At 43.5% G+C, this 15,326-nt stretch overlaps 1 protein-coding gene across 1 annotated transcript in view; it reads left to right on the top strand.

Moving 5' to 3' along the window:
- Positions 1–15,326, top strand: part of P3H4 (prolyl 3-hydroxylase family member 4 (inactive)) — a 187,450-nt gene that overhangs the window by 42,316 nt on the left and 129,808 nt on the right. Inside the window, exon 4 of the mRNA XM_044054798.1 lies at positions 1,395–1,523. Within this exon, the coding sequence (XP_043910733.1) occupies positions 1,395–1,523 (129 nt within the window). The remainder of the gene's footprint in view (positions 1–1,394; positions 1,524–15,326) is intronic.

Consider the following 15,326-nt stretch of genomic DNA (forward strand, 5'->3'; position numbering starts at 1 on the left):
TGGTAATCCATTAAGTACGGAAGAAGTAATTAGGGATTTGGGGACCCAAGTAGTTAGCAAACTCTCCTTTGACAATCACATTGCCAAAGTGGTTAGAAAGACCTTCTATATAGCCCACCTTATCACAAAAGGGTTCACATCTAGATCAAGAGAGGTCATTGTGCCCCTCTACTCATCACTCATCAGGCCCATAATTGAATACAGTGCCCCATTTGGGATGTACCTTACCCGACACCTGCAGCAACTGGAAAGACCCCAAATGTACCTCACCAAGAGGATCAAGGGACTCAAACAGATGCCCTACGTAGTTAGGCTAAAGAAACTCCAGCTCTACTCGGTTGCTTCCTGCCTACTCAGAGGCGATCTGTGCCTGACGTATAAAGCCATGTCCAACCCAGAATTAATTGACATGCTCCACCTCAGGAAATCCAAATTCCTTAGAGCTACACACTCCAGGGATTTAAACCTCAGCACAGAAATAAATAGGACATGCTGGAGGGACAGATTCATATCCCAGAGGCTCCCCTCACTCTGGAACAAAATCCCAATCCATGTTAGGCAGAGCCCTTCAATGACCCTCTTCAAGAGAAATCTTGATGAGTGGATGGGAGATCGTAGGTTTACCCCTGGGATCTCTTCTGTGTCCCTACTAGACAGAGGCACAGTAAACTAACCTTAAAAGGGCTATCTTCTGTGACCAGAACAGAGGCACAGTCAACTAATCTAAAAGGGTGGCGAAAGCCAAACACACTCTGGCTAGGCTTATAAATGCCCTAGGGCAGATAGCCTAGTATCAAGCTATGAACCTATGTACACTTCAAACACACTTTTGTGTGTGGGGGGGGCAAGCACCCCTTCACCCCCATGTGGGAAGCTGTGCCCCGTACACCCCCTGCAAGTTATATGTATCTAACTATATATATATATATATATATATATATATATATATATATATGCCAACTCTGAGGTTGAAAAGAGTAAATTTCCTTATCCTGACTGTACCGTGATTTATAGCAAGAAGCTCCAACTGCTGTCAACGTTCCACTCCCGTTACTACTTTAATTACTGAAAGACAAACACCATACCTGTTATACTACAAGGTTCCGGAACTGCCGATCGTTGTTCGACAAAGTGTGGTTCGGAATACTGTGTTTTCATAGAGCTGTAGTTTCATTACTTTGATGTCGGGTATTTGATCTTCGGTAAAGTTTGAATGTATATATGTATACACACACACATATATATAATATATATATATATATATATATATATATATATATATATATATATATATATATATATATATATATACATATATATATCTATATATATAGTTGCAACACAAGTTGACCAATATTCAAAATGTAACGTTATTTCTACTTCTTATCTTTTAGATCATTATGCTGAAGTTCTGGTATGTAAAGTCAACTGTGAAACAAATCTGACTCCAAATGTTGGTGGTTATTTTGTGGATAAGTTTGTGGCTACCATGTACCATTACCTACAGTTCGCTTATTACAAATGTAAGTATTACTGCAGATACAAATTTGCTCACTGGCTCCTTAGACTTTTCTGGATATTTCAAAAAATCTTGGATTGGATAGACATCAGTGTTTTACTGTAGCGCATGTGGAAAAAAGAAAAAAAGCAAATTGGCCAGGATTCAGAAAAGTTTTCCTGCACTCATAGAAACTACAGTGTCCAAAAGAGGTGGTTTCAGGGTCTGTGATAATGGGACATGCGATTCAGGGACATATTTAGACAGAATGAGGAAATATCTCATTATTGGCTAATTTGCATGTCTGAATTGCCTTGTGTTACCAATAATCAGTACTTTCCTGTGATGATCACCACTGGCATCCCATGCATTGGGTTGGCACAGCCCCCATTCACTCTCCCAAGCACATGCTTGCATTCACACATGCACACACACACACACACACACACACACACACACACACACACACACACGCACTGCACATGCGCACGCATGCAGAAACACTCAACACACTCACATATCTCTCAGCTGTCCATGATTTTACAAAGGAGCCCTGATTTTGCCTCTTATATTTGTCCTGTGTTTCATAAGTCATGGACGATTACAGTCTGTAATGCTAGACATTACAGTTTCATACTTCTTATTTTTCAGAACATGCTTACTACTGCAAAACCTGTCATTGAATTAACTGTTTTAAGTGACTTGGAATAATATTTAATGAGTTTCCCTGGTGTGTAGTATTCCCCATATAAAAGGCTGCTCATTAGTTTAGGGGAGTTGGGAGATATGGCTGTCACCCCTAGACACACACACACACACACACACACACACACACACACACACACACACACACACACACACACTCACTCACTCACTGGAGACCACTTGTAACCCTACAGACATGGACACACACACTCCTGTACACATACACACACTCCCCCCCCCCTCATTGCTTCTCTACAGATACTTCACTTATCTGATCTTATCTTTCACACTGTCTCCCCACTTGGCTGTGTTCATTAAAATGTCTGGCCATGCTAATTTCCCCAGGCATTTCCAGAGGAGAGCACATTAGCACAAACTGCTTCCCCTGGAATGCTTCACTAGCATTCAACGTGGCTGTGGAGGTGTACCACCACTGTGATTCCACAAACCATGTAGAATCACTGCAGTGGCCCTGTCTGTGAATCAGAAAGGACTACCACCAGTGGAAAACTGACAATGTTAGGACTTGCCACTCTGAATCCCAGCCAATTTCCCTGGCTTTTTTGCAAGAACATGACCTTGCTTTATAAATAGGTAATCAAGGGCAATAAAAAACAGATCTTGTGATGAGGGCTTAAAACGTCAGTGTCTTCAGTAAACCATTTTTGTACATAGTATTTTGATTTACTGAAGAGCTTTATATTAAAAGATTGCATTTTCTGTGGACTTAATGATTCTTAGTTTTTGACATTCTACAGTACTAGGTCATGAAGGACAGAAACTTACTAATTTAGAAAACTGAATAAGCTTAACCAATGTTGTCTTATGTTTTACTTGTTTGTGCACAGTTAAGTCCCTGTTAGGACAATAGTCGCTGGTGTTCTTCAGCCTTAACATTTGTAATGTTTTTTCACTTCCAACACACACAAGCCATTTAACCTGTAACAGTGAATATTGCTTCCTAACAGGGGTTGCTAAATCCAAAGAACAAGGAGGATCCCATTTTCATTTTCATGGAAAAGTATGAGTTTGCCTTTACCATGTCACTAGTCAGCACAGCTGTGCAATATGTTTAGTTCCTAAAGACAAAATCTGCTGCAAATGGTTGATGTTATATTAACTGAATTATGTTTTGCCAATAAAAGCAAAATGAAGTCAAGATTTGCCAAAAAGTAAGCCAATAAACTTTGAGCCTGAATTCTATACTGTATTAATGATTATGATGATGATGATGATGATGATGATAGTAGTAGTAGTATTAAAGGGCAGAATCGCTGAAACTCTCACCCTCCGCTTCCTTCATATATTTAACTCTGGGTTGTGAAACCTTAGGACATATTAGCTATAGGTTGGTTGGGGTGTTGGACAGTACTTTTACTACTGCAGAACAGCGGATATCAGGAGATGCCAGTAGAGCTGGCTGTTGTTAAATCCTGAATTTAGCATGTTGCCATTGGGAAAAGGTAATTCAGTTAATGGGGGTCTCCTATAATGGTACTAGGCTGACAATTAATACAGCTCAGCCACTTCTACAGGGCAGGAATGAGTGAATATCTGAGTAGCCTGAAACATTTCTTAAAATGTGGCCAAATTTACTGACTTTAAACAGGATTTATTTTTGGTTGGTTGGAATTCATTATGTTTGGGTTAAGTACACTCAAGGGTGAAGGTGCTTACAAACTGTGAAACAGCAGTACGTCTCACATCACATGCTTTCATTGCATCATATTCAGACCAGGGCATAAGCCCATAGTATTTGCACATAACACTGTAACATCATTCACTGTAAGCATTAATGTAGCTCTTCTTTAAAGGTTGTTAAAATAATAGTAGGCCTTATTGTTTCAGGTAGTGATTTCCACAAATGGTCAGCTTTGTCTGAGAATAAAGGTATTACTCTGATGTTCCTGCTCAGACATCTTATTAGTTTTCTGAGTCTCTCTGCCTTAAGTTCTTTGTGAAATCAAGGCTTTGTAACAGAAAGTCATCATGCAAGGCCTCATACACATGAATTATCACATCTCCATCCTTCCCATTGCAGTGAGAGAAAGACCCAGACTATTTAATTGTTTAGTAGATTAATCATCCATACCTGTTATAACCTGTAACATTTTATGAGTATGCCTTGTTTTTATTAATACATTTTTGTGGTTGGTGCCTAAAAGCTACAACAGCAGCAGTTTAGCCTGGATCTGACTTGTCAGCAGTAGAGATTAAAGATAAGCAAAGGACTCCTTAAGTTCACAATCCTTAGTATATAATTACTTTACAACTTTCTTTGTAGACCTATTTAAGGTTCTTGCTTCTATATTAAAAGGCTTGCTAGTTTTATTTACCCCAAAAATCTTAACTTTATTTTTACTGACCCTGGCTAACATTCTGTTAACCTTTGCCCTGGACACCATACTGTGTAGTATATACGTACTGCAGAAGATTTATAGTCTCCAGCTCCTGGCACAAGCTCTCCTAACTTTCACAAATGGATCCCTGAGGCACTCTTTGATTCTTTCTGCTCTCATTGTTGTTCTTCTAACATTATACGTCAGCATCTGTCTGCCTATCCTTTTGATCAATGTCACATAAAACAAGACGTTGACGTTTATGTAGAAGGAAACGTGGATCTGCTGCAGAGCCGGATCATGGTCATATGGAGCCCTAGGCAGGGGAATGGACTAGGCCTCCCCCCACTGCTATCCTGGTGTCCCATTACTTGTCTTTCTCCCCCATTTACCATAAACACAGATCGAAACTGTCAGTGCATCCTTTTTTCTTCTTTACTTTTTAAATGAAGACAGAGATATGGATTTAATTTAAAACTTTTCATTTAAATATCCTTTGTTGATCAGGTTAGTCCCACCAGGCTAGTAATATCTTTTCAAGGGAGACCCTTGGTGTGGTATTTATAGTACTAGGGGAAACTTGGCCAGGGCATTGAGGAACTTCTCCCTACTGTTTTTGATAGCTTAAGTGGATGTAATACATCTCACAGCACCTACCTTTAACACAGACAGATGAGGCCTCATTTTACATCTCATCTAAAGGATGACACACTTCAGGAGTGCAACAGCCCATCACAGAACCCCATTGATGACTGGCGTCTTTGTGGTGGTGGCCTCACCAATTCTAACTTTTTGTGTCATATCCGTGAGCCAGCTAGCTATCTAGTGTGTTATAAAGGGATTTATGCCTAGGTCCATGTTCGTTGACAGTGCCTGAGTGGGATATTGTATCAAGTGCTTTAGCCAGTTATAGGTAGTCAGTATGCACTGCTTTCTTCTCATCCATTGCCTTGGTAACCTTTTCAAAGAGATTCATCAAGTTCAGCAATCATGACCTTCCTTTGACAAAGCCAAACTGGGATGGATCCAGTATCTGAAGATCTCTTATGTCCTTGGTGATAATTTCCATTATAATTCTTTCCATGGCTTTGCAAATAAGACTAGCCAGACTGATGGGTCTGTAGTTTCTAAGATCTGCTGAAGGTCTTCCCTTATGAAGGAGGATGACTATTGCAGTCTTCTATTCTTGTGACACAAAGGCTATTTTAGGATTATAGTTAAATAGTGATTCCAGTGGTCCTAGTCATAGGTGAAGGGTTATGTTTGAGGGTAGTTTTTGGTGGATGTTTGGGGGTGAGAGGGGGTAAAGTTGGAATGAATTTGTCTGCTAACAGGATTGCTGTGTCACCAGGCTTAGTGAGTGTGGCACCATTGACCACCATTTCAGCACATTGCTGTGTGTTGCTCTTGAGGTTTCTGACATAGCTGAAGAAGGTCTTATGGTTTCTTCTACTTTGGAAGCTATCTTAACCTCAAAGTTGGCTTTGCTTGAACTAATTAGCCCTCTTAGTTGGCTATTTAGTTTGATGAAAGTGTTTTTGTCTTATGGGAATGACCTCGGATTTTTGCCATATTTGTTTTCCTTTTGTTATATATCCTTTTTAATTTGGGATGCCACCAGAGTGGTTTGTTTCTGGTGCTGTTTTTGGGCTTATCATTGGCAGGTACAGCAGTCTGTATGCAGCCATTGACATGGTTCTACAGAGTAGAGGAATTCACTGTAGGCCCCTTTGTTCTTGGGCTTTGGAGGGGCACTGAAATTTGACAAACCTTGACTTAATGAAAGGTGGTTTGCCTTGGAATAGTTCCTAACTGTTACTGTTTTTATGGGGGTTACAGAGTTGATTTTGATTTTGAAGGAGACAGCTTTATGATCAGACCTTACCAGGGAGAATGAGACATTGTGTGGGAGGGGGTATAGCATTATCCCATATTTATGACTATGTGGTTCAATTTGTTGAAAACAAGGCAGTTAAGGAAATGAAATCTCCCCAATTATGTTTTGTAATTTGATTATGTGATCTTTATTGTAAATATTTAAATGCAGTTTCGTGTCCTGTGTTACACAACTTGATTAAGCATTTTTGTGAACACTTGCTGCTTTTATTACAATTTGAATACATTTTATCCTTTTTTTTTTGGCTCTGATATAACCAAAGGAAAGCCTTGGAGTAATACTGGTTTGACCTGCCCAACACATAAGCTCTTTCTTAATATCAGGAAGAAGATGGTTCTTGTGCTCTAAAGGCTGGCAGTACTGCTCCTAAAGGTTTTTGAGACACAGCTGGAATTTTCTTTTGTATGTCTTACAAAGAAAAAAAATCAAAAATCAGTGAGGACATGCTTCCTACAGCCTTAAAGAAAACGTTGGCCATCAAACAGTCCACCCGGGCAACTAAAGTGAAAAAAAAATAAATAAAAAGGAGAAATGTTTCTTTTGTCCGATGATAAAAATATCTGGTATCTATCTGTAGCTGCACCCAGAGAGGTCTTGCTAAAGTGTTGATTAGGATGCAGCTTCTGCAGGTTGAGCAAGACTGCCATGTTGGCCAAAGTTAGGAAGGTTTAAATCAGAGCTCTCCCAGGTTCCTCCCCTAAGGCAACTTGAGTCACTGAGTCATCCAGTTAGGGGTAGTTGTGTATAGTTGTGGATCTCCTTGTCCAGAGAAGGGCAAATATAGAAGCTATGTATTTGATAGCAGCCTTGTGACAGATGAGAGGCTAAATGATAGACAAGCTGACTGGGAATGATTGGATCTCATTATAGTATTGAGGAACTGCATGTTGTCAATATGGACAGATTCTTCATCTCCAAATTTACTAAGAGGACATCCTTGAGCAGCTTAGGAAGCATGACCTACACATTATGCATTTTGAATTATCTGACTAAAGGAATATGTGTTTTTTCTTTTGAAACAGGCTCATGATGTGTATCGAAAGTCCATCCTTCTTTGGTAGCATCAGTATGAATAGAAACCCTTACTTTTTTGCGGTTTCCTATCCATTCATCCAAATTACATTTAAATAGAGTAAGGAAAGTACTTTGCATTATGTGGACAGGAAGATGATTCCAAAGAAGTGGTATTCTCTGTGATACATATCTATCCCTCCAACATGTTCTACTTGTATTGTAGAAGAGGTTAAGTTCTCTTGAACTGGTATATATGCCACCGTTGGACTTTTGGATCTGCAGTAGATCTGAGAGGACAGAGTCTGTTGAGGCTCTGTACATAAGGCAGAGGTTGACCTTCACTAGCCTGAATGATACTGAGAAGAGGAACAAGGCCTTCAAACAGGCAGTATAGCTTTTATGATGTACACCCTTCATATTCTTGGTGATGTGCTCATTCAAGTTGTGTTAAATGTTTGGACAGGTGTATACTGAAGGGAGCATTGTACTCAATGATTTGAACAAAGTGATGAATACAGTGAAGTGATCACATCCATGGACCTAGACACCATAACACTTACTAATAAGTTGTGCATGAAAAAGGACTTTCTTACAATAGGTGGATACATGGTGATCAAAAACAATCTGTTGTTCCTAAAGGGTCACAGGTCCAAAACTACCAGATACATTTTCAGGGGCATCCTGTCAGTGTGATAGTTACAGGGTGCATTATGCTTGCCTAAGGAGATCATTATAAATTTTATATAATTTACTTTTAGTTCATGCTTATAATACCAGATATTTGTTTGGGAAAAACCCACTTGGAGAATTTTGGTGCCCTCTGGAGATTTTATAATGGCATCAAGTTCACAGTCGTCTAAACTCAGATAGCCATGAACCCTTAATATTAGCTTTGACTTCTGAGAAGTAAATGCAAAAGAGGAGAAGCCCAGGGAATGAACCCTGAAGTACACCACTAGTGATATGTCATTTGGACAAGGTAGAGCCTTCTACCCTAATTTATTGTGTTCTGTTTGTGAGCCAATAAGCTAACCAGTGAGTTACATAGGGATTGTCACTTAGCTGGGAGAGCCTATCAACAATACCAGAGTGTGGGATGGTGTCATGCACCATTGCAAAGTCAAGTTATAAGGTGTGTACCAATTTTCCCTCATCCAGTGCTTCAGCCATCTTTTCGAAAAAGTCAACCAGGTTGAGCAGGCAGGATGTGCCCTTCACAAAACCAACCTGACTTAAGTCAAGAGTTTGTAGGTTACCTACATCCTTATTCATTAATTTCATAACAATCCTCTCCATAGCTTTGCAGATGAGGCTGGCCAGATGTATGGGCCTATAATTACCCAGGTCGGCAGACACCCTACATTTGTGAAGGGAAATGACTGTTGCTGTCCTCAACTCATCTGGCACAAAACCTGTTTGGAAGCTGATACAAAACAGCCACTGTAGGGAGTTTAACAAGTCCTTTTTCAGGTCGGTCAGTAGGTATCCTGGCATGTTATCTGGCCCCATAGATGCGGTGTTCTTGGCACTGGAAGGTGCTTTGATGACTTGTTCTTGAGAGATCTAGGGTGTGATAGATGTGGGTGTGTGATCTGGAAATGTAGGGAAGAGGTGTCTGTGTGTGTGTGTGTGTGTGTGTGTGTGTGTGTGTGTGTGTGTGTGTGTGTGTGTGTGTGTGTGTGTGTGTGGGGGGGGGGGGGAGGTAAAGTTTGTTTATTCATTTATTTAACATTTGTTGACCGGGAAAGTCCGTCTAGGACAGAGCCTATTTTCAGTGGAGGCCCAGGGAGAAACGCTTCAGACACATGTCTTTGTAATGTAGAAGGAAACTGGAGCATTTGGAAGAAACCCAAGTGAACGCAGGGAGGACATGCAGACTCCACACAGAAAGTACCCCAGCCAAACATTGAACCAGAGAACCTCTTGCTGTGAGGTGATAGTATTAATCGCTGCACCACTGCTTTATCCTCTAGTAGACTGACTGTGTCCTCAGGGTCTGTGTGTGTGATATAATTTACTATTAACTTTGTACAGTGTGGGACATTGTTTCTAAGGTTTCTAACTTAGTTAAAGAACTCGTATCTAGCTTTGGTTGACTTGATCTGCAAAGAACATTTTTGACATTTTGAGAGTTAGATTTGATATTGCGTGCAATGAGATTTTTTTCTGTAGTAAAGAATATCTATATTTGGGTCCCACCATTTGAGTTTATTTTAAAATTCAGCATTGTATTTACTTCAGAGGTGGACATCTGTGCACTATTCACATGTGCATTGAGTTTAATGCTGAGGGATTTTGGATATGCACTGGGGTCATTAGGTTGGAGGGGGACATTGAATTTAGCCAGGTCATCATTGAGTTTTAAAAGATCAGCCTTCACATAACCTTTGAATACTGAAGTATTTGATGAGGCTTCTGGCTTCTGCCTTCTAGAAAATGTGACTGATTTATTGTCCAATTTGAATGGAGAGGATGTTACAACTGGTGGGGAACAGAGCTGTCCCATATTATTAAGGACCAAGCGTCAGATTTCTTTCTCCCCTTGTTAGGGGAACAGACTAATTGGTCCAGACAGTTTGTATTTATGAACTCTAGAAATCTCTAGACATACATGTTAAGAGGATGTATAGATCTCCAAAGCTGATGGAAGGGAAGGAGGTATGGGCCAAGGGGAGCATACAGGGGGCTCCTACATTTATCTATGATGTGATAAAGAGTTTTGTTAATGGTTCTAGATTATTATCCTAAAAAGCCTGGAGGTGAAATTTTTTTTAAGTGTAAGAGGTACCTCTGCCTTTAGTGCCTTCATCTTGTGTGGCAGGCCTAAGAGCATAGTAGTTGTTGAAACCCAACAGAGATGGGGTGATCTCAGTGGTCCTGAGCCACGTCTCTGTGATGATGCACAATGTACTTCAGAGGAAGCAGTGCCTGTAGTTAGTGAAGTTTTTTGTTGTGGCTCCTAGCACTGGGCAGCAGCACCTTTATGTTATCCAGATTCTGTTTGATTAACTGGAACTTTATGTACACTCACATTGCCTAAAAAAAACAAGGTTGAAGCCAATATATGAAAGCCTTGGAAAATAGGTGCAGGGGGGCCTTGGCAAAGCAGCTATAACTGTCTGCTGTCTTCCCCCACGCTGATATATATTGGAAACCCTTGAACAACATCAGAAGCTAAGCCAGCTGTTCACATTCCAGCATAATTTTCAGTGATGGCAAAATGGTGCTCAAGGCTAGATTCATACCTGCTTTGGACACGTATTCCAAGACCTCTAGCATGTCTCTTTTCATATAGTCTAGAGGGGTATGTTTCAAGTTGTTTACTCCCATGTGTACTACGACTGTGCCCTATATGTTTTTGTGGTGCAAGGACTTGAGCGCATGTGTGATGTGGTGAATCCTACCACCCAATAGGCAGTAACCATAACCCTCTCCTTACTCTTTCTGGTTAGTAGTACATCAGTATTTTTCACAATGGAGTCACCCATGACTAGGAAGTTGGATTGTGCTGAAGTTTGCCTTATGGGCTTTTGAGTTGAGAGACATAGTCATAGTATGTCATGGAGTTGCCTGAGTTGTGTGTTTTGAGGTTGCTCAGGGTATGTGTTTCTTAGGTTACATTTAGGAGGCCTTTGTGGTTTAGAGAGGTTACTGTTAATCCAAAATAAACACTAATTATAGAAATACCAGCTAGGAACAAAATGTAAATATTAAAAGGTTTTATAAGAAACTTAATACCACAAGTTTTAAAAACTCTTCAATGATTAAAAATACACACATCCCTAAGGGTATATATAGATGTTATGTGATCCTATCTCGCCTACATTCTGAACTGATGGGTTCGGAGCCGATCCCTCGGCTCCGACTCGGCACGCTTATGCTATAGAGCGAGGCCTCTTATTGGCTGAGCTATCTTTATCCCAGGATGCACCACCACTAATCCCCCAGATCTCGTTTGCCGCTAACAAGCTTAGACGTGGTCTCAACTTGGCTGGGCTAAGTAATATTTATTTAGGCTTTTTCCTGTCACAAATTTCCTTTCTTTAAACCCAAAAGCTGTTTTAACAGCTATTGTTGTTATATTTGTGTGATTGGTGAATTTCTTTTGAAAATTCGTGATTTTTTTAGTCAGGGAAGGTTTCCTGTTTTAGTTAGAGGGGCCTTCCCCTGTTGCTTTGCTGCTTGTGTCTCTTTCTTGGGTCAAGTACCCGTTTAAGTTAGAGGGTCTTGACTCTCTTTCTCTTTTTCTGTCTGTTAAATTGTTTAGTGTTTAAAAAAAAAAAAAAAAAGAAATTTTTGTTAAAGTCGTTGGATTTAACTTTACCTTGTCTAGTTTAGTGTTTTTGTCACTTAGATAGGTTCTGTGGTAAACAGTTATGTCTAAAGAACACAAACCCTCCGGGTTTAAGAAATGCACGAGGTGTGGTTTTAAAATGTCCATAACGGACGACCACTCCTCGTGCGTCTATTGCTTAGGTGCCAAGCACCTACAAGAGTCATGTAGTGTCTGCCACGCATTCTCTTCTAGGGTACTCCAGGAGAGGAAGAACAAATTAATCCTCAAGGGATTAATCAAGCCTTCCTTCGAGGAGGCTTTATCTTCCTCTCCGTCTCCTTCTAAAAAGAAGAAAGCGTCGGCTCCAACCAGTCAGTCGGAACCGACCACTAAAAAAGCTAAGCAGACTTCTCCATCGGCTCCATGGACTTCGGAGCCGAGGTCGGAACGGTCTGCCTCGATGCCTCCAGCCTCGACCCCTCTGGTTTCGGAGCCGAGGTCTGGGGCATCGAGAGGTGGGTCACCCTCATCGGCTCCACTGATATTGGAGCCGATAAGGGTTACCGGCTCAGACTCTTCCCCCTCGGAGCCGAAGTCCTTATCGGCACCGAGGGAAATTTCCTTGAAAGAGCCGATAGTTGTTGAGTCCATTCGGAGCCGGTCCCCGAGCCCTTCGGAGCCGATGGAGAAATCGGTTCGGGCCCGATCGGTATCCTCTAGATCATCCAAGATGTCTGATTCGGACATCGACAGGGTGCTCCTTCGAATCTTCCAGTCTCCAGTGTTCCAAAAGCTAGTTTCGGCTCCAGCCCATTTGGCTTCGGAGCCAATGGTCCACTCCCCTACTGTGGTTCCTCCTCCAACAGCTTCGGCACCGTTGGAGCCGGTGCTGGTGGAACCTGTGGAGGTGTTAGGGTCGGGCCCGACCCTTGCTCCAACTCCGGCTCTTGGGTCGGAGTTCAGTACACGGACTTCTTCCTTCGGCCATGGGGGGGAGGCTTCGGGATTGATGCTTTTGGTCCCAAGTCTCCCTCTTGGTGCGTCGGCGGCGGGACTGCCGTCCACTGTCGTGGCCACGGAGGTGGGACCCTCCCAGGATTCTGGTGGTCCCGCCTTCAGGGCTATGAGGAGTGCTTTAGCCAAATCTTCCTTGGCTACCTCCACGGTTTCCCAGCTCCTTCCCTGCATACGGAGACTGGGTGTTGGCAGTCCCCTGTCCTTAGACAGCGGAGCCCCGGGCCTCAGGTTACCCCGCTGGGGTTTCTCCCCTCCTGGAGGTCCTTCTGAAGCCTCTTGGAAGAACCCCCAGGAAGAGATCGTGCAAGAGGAAGCACGTTGACTCCTGATGAGTCTCTGACATCCGACACTGATCTCGATGATACAGAGGGGTCCCCAAGTCGTCCTCGGATGATGTCTCCTTTGCAGACATCCTGGAAGCCCTAAAACAACGAGGCTGGCAGTCCAAACCTCCCTCTGCTGATGAGTCGGTGTTCCTGAAGGCCTTCGGGCTCAGCCCTCTGCCTCCTGGGTGTCTCCGCCCTTCGACGAGCTCTTGGATTTGATCTGTCGAAGGGTGTGGGAACACCCAGACTCTGTGGAACCGGTGTCTGCTCGTCCGAACAAATTTCTCTCGGCGCCCCCTGATAGAGAGTTCCTAACTAAAGGTGTGGCTGTAGATGCTTTGGTGGTGTCATCTGCTACCCAGCAAGATGTAGCAGAGGCTTCTACGTCCGTCCATCCTCCTAATAAGGAGCCTAGGAGCATGGATCGGTACGGAAAGCGCACCCTCAGTTCAGCGGCCTTTACACTGAGGTCCTTGAACTACCTTACGCACTTTACCAGATTTCAGAGGGATCTGATTAAGGAGCTATCCGATACCCTCTTGGGTAACCTGCCTGAGGAGCTGGCCCAGACGGTTGGCTCTCAGCTGGCTACAATGTCGTCCATTTCAACTTCGTCCATGAGGCTCATTTCTTATGCGGCCGAAGGGGCGAGTAGAGCAGCGGGTACAGGCATTGCTCTATGGACACAAGCCTGGCTCCGTCTGTGTCATTTTGCGGGGGCCTTTAAGTCTTCTTTTGCCAACGCCCCCTTTGATGGGTCCTCCCTGTTTGGACCCAAGGTAAAGGACACACTAACCCGCTGTGAACAGGAGGGTAAGACTCTGACTGCCATAGGGGCACGATTTTCCACTCCCTTTCGGCCTTATCCCAAGGCTAAAAGAGGAGGGAAAATGTGGTTCCGTAGATCTCAGAAGCCTTACCCCTCTCAGCAGGAGGGTTCCCCTTCCAGAGGCAGAGGAGGGGGAAATTCTTCCGGAAGACGCCGTCCCAGAGGCGGCAGAGGCCCTCGCAACACTGGAGACCGCGAGTCCTTTCATGGCTCTTCAGCCTTTCATAGTCCCTGAGGGATTGCCCGGCTGTGCTGCTCCAGAGCCCGTCAGGGGTCATTTCTCGAAGCACCTAAAGGCCTGGGAAGGGATCACTCAGGACCGATGGGTGCTTCGGATTATCGCCGGAGGTTACTCCATCCCATTCTCTCACCCCCCCCCCTCAGTCCAAAAAAATCCCGGACCCGCCACCCAGTCAACGGGATACCGCAGCCTCAGAAGTTTCAAAGCTGCTGCAAAAAAGAGTCATCCAACCGGTCCCCGCAGACCAGATCGGATTAGGGACTTACTCAAGATTCTTTTGGTGCCAAAGACCGGGGACTTGAGGCCCATTTTGGACCTCAGCATCCTAAACCGTTCAGTCAGAAAGTCCAAGTTCGGAATGGTCACCCTACAAACCATTCTCCCATTGCTGGAGAAAGGTGTTTGGATGTGCTCCATAGATCTCAAGGACGCTTATTATCATATCGTGGTACATCAAGCGTCCAGGAGACATCTGCGCTTCAGCCTAGGAGGCAGTCATTTTCAGTTCCGTGCTGCCCTTTGGTCTCACCACAGCCCCAGGGTGTTCACCAAGTGTTTGGCAGTCGTGACTGCTCACCTGAGAAGTCTAGGATTCCAGGTGTTTCCGTATCTAGACGACTGGCTCCTAACTGCCACCTCCAAGCATCTACTTCTCCGGAGCCTACAAGCCACTATATCACTGGGCAATTCCCTTGGAATCACCTTCAATTGGCCAAAGTCTGTGTTGCTGCCATCTCAACGAATAAGATTCATAGGGGTAGAGATAGACTCAAACCAAATGCGGGTCTGTCTACCTACAGACAGGATACAAACCATACAGGCTCAAGTTCGAGCCTTACTTCCCAGATCCAAAGCCCCAGCCAGAATGGTCCTGCAGCTATTGGGATCCATGTCCCACGGTTCTTCTAGTCCCCTTGGCAAGGTTGCACATGAGAATTCTCCAGTGGCTTCTCTCAGCTCAGTGGTCCTTTCAGGAACTTCCCCTCAGTCACCTTGTATGGATCACGGAATCTTGCAGACGGGACCTTCGCTGGTGGCTAGTGCCCTCCAACTTGGATCAGGGACGACCCTTTGTTCTACCTCCTCCGGCGGCCACTTTGACCACGGATGCCTCCCAGACGGGGTGGGGGGGGCATTCCCTGGGCAGGTCAGTCCAAGGCAAATGGCATCCGGAAGAGACTTTG

This window comes from Protopterus annectens, chromosome 13.part0 (assembly GCF_019279795.1).
Source record: "Protopterus annectens isolate FY-2018-M chromosome 13.part0, PAN1.0, whole genome shotgun sequence".
Taxonomy (NCBI): domain Eukaryota; kingdom Metazoa; phylum Chordata; order Ceratodontiformes; family Protopteridae; genus Protopterus; species Protopterus annectens.